Source organism: Palaemon carinicauda, chromosome 35, assembly GCF_036898095.1.
Source record: "Palaemon carinicauda isolate YSFRI2023 chromosome 35, ASM3689809v2, whole genome shotgun sequence".
Taxonomy (NCBI): domain Eukaryota; kingdom Metazoa; phylum Arthropoda; class Malacostraca; order Decapoda; family Palaemonidae; genus Palaemon; species Palaemon carinicauda.
Window position 1 is genome coordinate 5,257,661 of NC_090759.1, and position 10,317 is coordinate 5,267,977.

Here is a 10,317-nt window from a genome sequence, read left to right on the forward strand (position 1 = left end):
GATATATCACCCAGAGTCGAATGGGCTAGTGGAAAGAGCAAATAGGAAGGTTTTAAATATATTAAGAGTAACACTAGGGGGATCAGACCCCAACTGGGATATTGCAATACCTGCGGCACTGAGTACTCTGAATCATTCATATCGTATATCAATTAAAATGTCAACGCATGAAGCATTGTATGGTACCCCAGTTAGAACGCCTTTCCATGTATTAACGCCTACAACTAATCTATCAAATCCTTTAAAAGAATGTATAAATGCAAGAAAAAGTCGATATGATATCCTTCGAAAGAATTTAGAAGAATCACAAATCATGATGAAAAGGAATCATGACAAAATAGCGAAGCCAACTAAAACATATACCGTGGGTGATAATGTATATATACAGATAAATGTACGTAAAGGACTCAATTATAAACTAACACCTAAGTTTGAAGGCCCATTTAACATTTTGGAAACATTAACGGCCAATAGGTTTAGAGTTCAAAACGTATCCCAACCCACGGATGAGAGAATAGTACCATTAGCTCACATAAGAAATTTAAAAAAAAAAAAAGAGAGGGAAAGAAGTGAGGGAAAAATTTTTATTTGTGTGATTAAAAGTTTTCTTCATAATACAGGAGTAATTACATATATTTTTCTCGTTACAGGTTTCCAAGATGAATTTTTTGTTGTTGGGAGTGATATTGTTCGCTCAGACATTTTTGTCGTGTGGGATGAGCTCTAAAACTAAAAGTATAGATTTTAAATATGGCACTATAGTTGAAAGACAAGAAGACGTTTTTATTACATCAAGCAACGTAGTTGTCGAAGTGAATATGCAAGCAATTTTTCTTCCAGAGAATGATGTCACTAGCTTAAAAAGCGCCATCTCAAGGTTTGCTGTCTCATTAGATGAGTTGCATAGAAGACATTTTCATTTGACTACAGAGAGTTCGCTTGGATCGACACTAAAAGTTGCAGAGATGCTATCTGATGACTTGCAAAATAAGACTTTCGAGACAGAATCTTTGGCTCGTGACCTTTTGATGTGGACTGTAGGACACGAACATAAAGAAAGACGAAATCCGTTTATTTTTGCTGCATTAAACATCTTTGGGTCTATTGCATGTTTAGGTTTAGGAATTTCCAATCGTCTTAAGATTAGTAATAAAAATAAGAAAATTGAGTTCTTGACTCATAAAGATGAATTGATTATGTCAGAACTAAGGAATCAGTTAGCTTCAATCAATCAAATTATGGATTTAGTAAATGAACATTCCAGTAATATCAGTCAGATTATGGAAGTACAGGATTTGTTGGCAACGTTAACGTATTATGATTCAAAGATAGATCACATGCATAACAGAATTGCACATTTCATTGAGAAATCCAAGGATTATGTAGAAGCTATCACGTTAGCAACTAAAGGTGTACTGTCGCCCCATTTGTTGCCTATAAAATACTTAAAGTTAGTTCTGGAGAACGGAAGGGAAAAACCAGGCTATGCTCCTTTGTTAGGCGAACGTAGGTTAGAATTTTATTACAGCCTAATTACAGTAAGCGTTGAAAATAACAAGATTATGATTACAATTCCCTTTGATTCTTCTGATGCCTGGCAATCTTACAGGATATCACCATTTCCGACTTTCATGACGAATCACTCAAATCCAGTAATATCCAGTTTGACAGGACACGTATTGATTTCCCCAGACAAGGAAACATATACGGTCATTAAAGACTTAAATCAATTAACTCACTGTTCAGATGCAATGGATAGAAAAATATGTACAGCTGACTTATTTGAATTCCATAAAAACTTAATGGATTCATGCGAGTTAGGTATAGTGCTAGACGGTGCTCTCTCCCATACAAGTGAAAATTGTCTGGATAAGCTTTATCCCTTTGACAATAATGAGTTCAATTGCAGACTGAACAATGGCTTGTGGATACGATACGACAAGGATGGCTTCAATGTATCATGCCCGGACGGATCCACGTCCTTTGCAAACATCTTTGTTGCAGCAGATGGTTGTATCGGGACTTCCCCTAATTCCATGGTGACCGGGATAAGGACTATCATCAGAGAACGAGCCTACTTCGCGAACTTCACGTGAACGTCTACAATGCCATCACTACCTCTCCCATACAACAAACAGGTAGCCAAGCGGTTGATGAAATTGACCGAGATGGACCACCTGTCACCGACTTATAAGGAATTTCTTCACCCCATACTACTAGCAGGATTAAGTGTGACGGTGATGATATCTATCGCCGTGAACATCCTTGTTTGGCGTAGGTTACGGAACAGTTGGCAGCTAAAACAGAACGTTTCGCCATGTCCAGACAAAATTCCTTATTTAATTCAGTTTAAAGCCGTTTGAAGTGGCCACCTCATTCGCTAAAGGAGTAATATGGTCTGGAAATAGTGTGTGTATGAAAAGCAGTTAGTATGCTAGTAATATGTAATTGAAGAAATTTGCATTGTTAAAAATACATTTAAAAAACATTTAAAAAAAATAAATCATTTTTTTCTCTCGGCATCTAATAAAATATATAAGCCGGAATGTTAAAAGAAAAGAGAAAAAAAATAAAAATAACAGAATCTATGGGCATCTAATAAAATATATCAGCCCTATATATAAATATATATATATGTACGAAACCGTGGTACGTGTACGTACTAGGAATTCGTGTTTGTGCACTAAAATTGAATCTTTACCAAGGTAACAAATATTTTTATTAATTACCGTATTGTAATAATCTATATTTCTGAAAAAGGTAACAATTATTCTTTACAAGTTACCGAATCATATGTATATCAGTATTTTTTTTGGTACCATATAATCATTTGCTAGCAATGTACCATATATGTGATCTGTATTTATCATGCATTTTTTTTCTTTGCTTTGGTAATATCTTTTCATATGCATTATTGTTATTATTTTTTTTTGATGTGCCTATTTGGACATTCGTCCTCATTTGCTTATGGCTAAAGTTAGACAAAGAATAATACGTATATCCAGTCACACCTAGTGAACATATTTTGGCGTGTTAAATTTTTAGAAAAAAATTGAGATAGCTGGCCGAGCTAATGTAATAGTTAGTTATTACATGTTTAAAACACATGACGTAATATGTCATTGTGGATGAAGATGCTAGCGTGAGATTTGCTGTAGTCAGATAAAATCATAACAGGATGTATTTTGCATCCCTCAGCAATGTAACATTTTTCTGAAGCATCAACACAAATGCATACCGTGTGAAAGATTGTGACGTCACCGGATGCAGGTGTCTTCCTAGACGAATGTAAAGTTTACATATTGTGTTTAAATGCTGAGACAACTAAACATACGATATCTGTGATATCGATAATTTAGGCAGTTCATATCTATACTTCACCTGAATTGGTTATCCGACCAAACCAGCTACACTCCTGTGATGGAGATGTTTAACACTGTTGTTTTTAGAGAATAAACCATTTTAAAGTTACAATGCTGGACTTTATTTCAAGACTCAACATCTCAAACAACACATACTCAATGTGTGTTAATAACAGTAGCACACTAATATATATATATATATATATATATATATATATATATCTATATATATATATATATATATATATATATATATATATATATATATATATATATATATATACATATATATATATATATATATATATATATATATATATATATATATATATATATATATATATATCCTTTCAGAGTTGGGATACGTTAACGGGGTGAAAGGAATTGTGTATCACCATGATCATCATAGGTGTATTAGTTAGGGCCCCCATATCAGGGTGGTTTGCTGTGAGTGATCAAAAGAAAATCTCCCACTGTCACTAATCTGTGTTTGGTTAGCTCAGTGATAAAAACTGGCCAAACACCGGATATAAATAAGGACATGTCTAAGGCCTTTGTCCTGCAGTAGAATAGAAATGGCTGCATTTGTTGTTGTTGATTTATATATATATATATATATATATATATATATATATATATATATATATATATATATATGTGTGTGTGTGTGTGTGTGTGTATATATATATATATGTATGTATACATATATAATATATATATATATATATATATATATATATATATATATATATATATATATATATATATATATATATATATATATATATATATATATATATACATATATATATATATATATATATATATATATATATATATATATATATTTATATATATACATAAATATATATATATATATACATATATATATATATATATATATATATATATTTATATCTATATATATATGTATATATATATATATATATATATATATATATATATATATATATATATGTGTGTGTGTGTGTGTGTATATATATATATATATATATATATATATATATATATATATATATATATATGTGTGTGTGTGTGTGTGTGTGTGTGTTCCATGTCAGCAGAAAATGAGACATCGGAACATGGTTCTTTTCACTTTATTACATAAAAGTTTGTGGATACACTGTACACAGCCAATACTCTCAGGTGAGTACCTTGTTTAATGATCGCTCAAATGGTGCTGCCTAACCCTCGGCAAGTAAGATACAATGTTGCTTTGTCGATATGCTGAACTGTTATATTTTGTGGAATTCTTCACTGTCATCGAATGTACTGTCACCAATAGGGTCTCAACCCTTATGAAACTAGGTTCACGTTACTTATAACAGAGTTCAGTGATTGAGCCCTACAATTTGTGTCAGTCATATTGCTTTTAAAAAGGTGATTAATCTCAGTGTATAAAACACATATTTTGCATGCAAGGATTAGGACATTACTCGCCCCCCACCCCCACCCCTCAACTCCAAGCTCCTCATTCCAGGAGGAGGTGCTCACTCGCGCTCTCTAGTGCATGAGATATGGAGGACAATCCGACCCGGAATAGGGTATGGCATGTACTAGACAGAAATGCAACATAAAATATATACATAGAAATCACCCCAAAAAATAACAGACATCTTCCACAAAAAAATAAAAAATGAAACATTGTATGAAAAATGTACACAATATACTGTATATGAAATAATTTCGCTCATTCCTTCCTATGACCTCTGCAACTAAAATACAGAATACATAAAGTGAAAAAAATCATATGAATATCAGTATTACACAACCTCATCAATATCCTCCCTCTGGTTACTGACAATACGGGCCTTTTAGGCGGGACAGGGGTAGGAATAGATATTCCTTCATCCCTCGATTTTACTGGTCCGGGTTTATGGCACAATTTCGTAACACAACTCACCACCACCGTTTCGCCATTTTTAAAATCACTACTGCACTTGCTCTTGTAGGTATCAATCGGTGGTTACTAGCCATTTTGCCGCCCTTCTCTTATAACTCTAAGTATAAGGTATTCACATCTACACATTCTCTAATACTGCCTTTCCTTGAGGCTGAACTTTAATCCCTAGTCACTTGCCCTTCCGGAACCGCCCCTGCCCCAGCAACCAGCAATCATATAAATACATAAATAATACAGCATCCGCCTGACGGATCTCACCTGACCAATTTAAGCTCTCTCTGTTAGTTTTTAGGTTCACTCAGCAGCATGTCATACGTATTGCTACTCTCACCAAAATTATCAAAATACATTACTCATACATTAAGTACCAACATAAGAGCACATTGTTATCCTCAAGTTTATTTAAAAAATGCCAACAGAAGAAATAAGGTCTGTTCAAACAACAACAACAGCAAAGAAAAAAAAATTCCACTCATCAACTCGAGGAATGTCGGGTATGCAGGGGTAAGGAGATACACTCTGATTGACACTTTTGAAAACTACCTCTTCTGGTACTACTTTTATGTGTACCTGATGATGTTTAAGCATATTTACTCAGTACGGACCCAAATACGCTGGCTCTAGTTTGTGTTTCCTAGGTTGTAATCGTTTCAAATACACACGATCGGTTTTGAATCGACCATCATACATTGAGCCGTGTTTTTCGTTAGCTTTTTTCAAAAACTTTTCACTGTATTGTTCAGTTGAATAATTTGGCAACTGTTGCCAATTAATTAGGACCGTATACGGTAACACAGGATCCTATCCTTACACTAAAAAGAAAGGCATGTCACTGAGCGAGGCATTATAAGCAATGTTCAAAGCTAGCTCAGATGCAGGAACCATGGCGTGCCAATGAAGGGGGTCATCAGCCACAAGTAACATTAAATTCGCACCACATCCTTATAATGCGTTTCCAATAAGCCATTAGCTGAAGGCCTATATGAGGTCACTGAAAAGTGTTCAATTTTCAGCAAGTCCGTGATAGATTTCACCACCTTATTTATATAGTAGAGACCATTTTCATTTATCGAAATTTTCGGGCAACCAAACCTAGTAATGAAAAAGCACAACGCCTGGGCTAAAGAATTTGCTGATTTATCCCACATTGTGTAAGTATGAGTATAACGAGTAAATGCATCCACAATTACACATATATACTTAAGTTGTGTTATACCAGTAGGAAATGGTCCTACTACATCCATATGCACCCTATGAAATTCAATAGGAATCACAGGCCACTTTCTGGCTTCCGGTACAGTATTTTTATGTTCTTTGAAACAGTTACAAGCATGACAGCATTTTATATAATTCTCTAGAGATTTTTTCATTCCTAAGCAAAAGAAGGATTTTCGAGATCTCCTTAATGTTCTATCAACCCCTGAAAGCCCTACATACGGACTTGCATGTACAATGTGGATGGCTAGATAAATTAAAGAGGGATGAAGAACTACCCGTGCAAGAAATTACCCTCCCCTCTTCTCATAAGCATAATAAAAAAATTCTCACGAGGCAAATTTAGAAATGATGGATAACTCTCCGATTCCCCTTTAATCACTGCTCGCACCCTTTCCATCCATTCCTCTTTTTTCTGTCCCTCCCCGACTTCCTTTATGTTCCAACCTCCCAAGTCAATCACATCATCAGGGCACTCATTCTGGACACCCCTGGTTGTGTCCTCGGCCACCCACATACATTCACGTTCACTGTTTTCATCTCTCTTTCTCTCCAACATCTCTAACTCCCTCTCTCTCTCGCTCGTGGACCTCATTTTCTGATTGCTCCCCTCGGGAAGGTACATCCCATTCTCTATTTTGATAGGGGTCTCCAATATTTTGGTTTCGTTCTTCGTTCCTCTTTTGTGCCCTAGTTGTTACTCCTATTACTGCACCTGTAGAGAGAGCATCAGCTACCTTGTTAGCATTACCTTCTATGTGGTTAATCCCCTTTATATTAAACTCTAACAATCTTTCAATCCATCTCACTTGTCTAGATGTCAACAAACCTTTGTAAAATAAATCATGTAAGGGGCGATGATCACTACAACTTAATCGACTAACCTGATAAAATGAACCGATACCTCTCTAGAACCCAAAGAATAGCCAATGCCTCTCAATCGAATGTACTATAATTCTTCCTGGCCCTTTTAATGACCTGGAAACAAAACAAATGGGTCGCTATCGACCTTCATCATCTCATCAAGGAATTACGCTACCAATAGCTATGCTACTCGCATCTATTGTCACTAAAAACAAGCGATCAAATCTAGGATATGCAAATAAGTCATTGCTAGTTAAGGCGGCTTTCAAATGATTAATTTTGTTTCTTTGAAGCATCTAAGGGTCTCGCTATCTCTCCAATACCTCTTAATGAAATCTCGCTATCTCTCCAATACCTCTTATGAAATCACTGTAATACCCAGTGAGCCTAAGGAACCCAGCTACTTCCATAGGGGTACGTGGCCTGGGAAAATCTCTAATAGCTTCTACTTTACTAGGGAAGGGTTAGATACCTGGTTGGGTTATTATGTGACCTAAAAATTCGACCTGTTTACAGAAAAATTTTCACTTTGACAATTTTATTTTCATACCATTACGTCGCAATGCTTCTAAAACTTTACGAATAATATTATTATGTTCTTCGGCCGTTTTCCTTATAATTAAGATATTGCCTAAATAAACAAGAACTTTATAGGCAATTAAGGGAGACAAAACTGCCCTCATTACTCTAGAAAAATGACTTGGAGCATTTTCAACACTGAAAGGAAGAAAATTAAACTTAAATAGTTGATCGTTAGCTATAAATGACGTTTTGCATTTACTGTCTTCCTGAATGGGTATTTGATAGTATCCAGATTTTAAATCAATAGTTGTAAAACATTTGCTATCTCATACCTTCACAAGTAATTTGCCATTCGAGGGCAATGGAAATGCATTATCCTTAGTAACTGCATTCAACTTCCTATAATCAACACATAATCTTATCGAGCCATCCTTTTTCCTAACAGCTACAATTGGAGAAGACCAGGGAGATTTGCTCTTCTCGAAAATCCCTTGTTCCCTTAATTTACTAATTTCCCTTTCTATCTCTCCCTGGAAATGAATGGGCACCTTATAAGGCCTTGACATGATCGGCTCCGCCTACCTAGTTTCAATGCTAAAGGGACATCGATCAATCCTCCCGGGTTGCTCGTCTCCTATTGCAATTACATCGGAATAATTATCAAGAATGTTACTCACTACAGGTTGATATTCTGGCGGACATAGTTTTTGTGCTTGCGTTCATCTGTGCAGGCTCGAGATCCCATTATTAGCAATTTCACATAACTCCATTCCACATGCAAAATCACTTTCTAACACAACTCTTTTATTTGACAAATTAATTATCGTTATTTCAGCTCTGTTCTCTTTTATTTCTGACAAGCCCTCTAAGACTATGCGTGTCCATCTGTCATGGAGTTTAACTACGACCTTGGTTCCCTTCGGGAGAGACTGAATCAGGGTCACTGATATGCTCGTAAGTGTCTGGGGAGGCAATACTTCTCCTCTTTCAGGTACAGCCGTTACCATACTTAATTGCCTCTCCGTTCCGGTACAAGCACTTATTCTCTCATGACTTTCTATCGGCAAAATGCACCCTCCTGCTTTTACTGTTATTTTATCTTTTTCCCTGCAAATGTATATTTGATTATTATTAATAAAGACAAAAAAATTATGTGTAAACTTCACAGATCCCACCTTAAAGTTGACGATCGTTGTATGCCTTGCGTGTAGTTTATTTCCTCCTGGGGTGTCGTGGATGATTGATGCCGCTGACTGCAGTGGGTTTCAGGAGAATCCTTTTTCAATAAGCGAAGCGCTGGCTCCTTTGTCGATTAGCGCTCGAATTGACTTATCTTGTAGGTCAATCCTGACTGCTAACATTCCTAGCCGCCCATTAGGATATGTGGGGCACGTGCCAACGACCTCTCTTGCAATATCGCTGATCCCCCTGATTCTGTTCCTAGTGCTGCGGGGGTGCGGTCAGGGGTACCAATAGAGGCACCACTGCTTGCTCGACTGCGTCTGTTGTCATGCAGGGGGCCATCGATCTCCCTTGACCCCCCCTTTCTTTGTTTCCTTTTTCTCGGACGTTGGGTGGGGGATGATGTGCGTGTACCACAGCCCGCCCGCCCTCAGCGTTTTTTGCTGGGCAATCTCGGGATAGATGACCATAGGCCTGACAAGTGTAACAGCGGAGGGATCGTTGGATGGGGCAATTAACCCATTGGTGCCTCTCTCCCCCACACTGCCAACATCTGAAGACTCTTCTCACCTGCTGACTAAGTTCTCCCGTCTCCCTCTTTGGGAGTTGGTGAGTGCCTCTCATGGCTGCCACATTCTTGGAATCAGGGCAGTTAATCCCATTTTTTCTTCTAGCAAACTATCCAAAATGTTTTGTATCGCCATCACTTTGTCTGCTAACGAGTAATTGTCGTTGAACAAATAACCACATAAATATGGGTTTACTAATCTGCGAATATGTTTATGGGCAATTGCTTATTTATCACCTTCTAGGAGATTGGGACTCCATGTACCAAACGGATAACAGTCTCGAAAAATGTGAGTTGCAAAACTGAGAACTGTTTCGTCCTTTAGAATCTTGGGTTTGTAATTTTCTTTCATGTCCCGTTTTCTGGCATCAGGTAAGGCGTATTTCTCAATTGAACGTCGTTTTCTTTCAGTAAAACATTTTAAACTGTCTCGTTCCAACACATCACCTCCATTGCCGGAGCCTCTTTCAGCAATCTGATCACTTGAAGTGCTTTTTCTCTTTCTAACCACCCATATGTGGTTACTCCAAAGTCTCTCAAAAACACTTTGATTGATTGAAACCCTTCATTAGGTCACTGATCATCAAAAGGCCTAACACTTGCTTGGAGTTCTGGCAATTTTCGAACCAAGACGTGACGTTTTGCGTTTCTTCACACGGCTGTGCATGTGTACTTTCACT

General features: G+C 36.6%; 1 protein-coding gene across 1 annotated transcript; it reads right to left on the reverse strand.

Moving 5' to 3' along the window:
* Positions 1–9,327: 9,327 nt before the first annotated feature.
* Positions 9,328–9,693, reverse strand: LOC137627154 (uncharacterized). Its single transcript, XM_068358228.1, has one exon. The coding sequence runs from the start codon at positions 9,691–9,693 to the stop codon at positions 9,328–9,330; it is 366 nt and encodes a 121-aa protein (XP_068214329.1).
* Between the last annotated feature and the right edge of the window lie 624 nt (positions 9,694–10,317).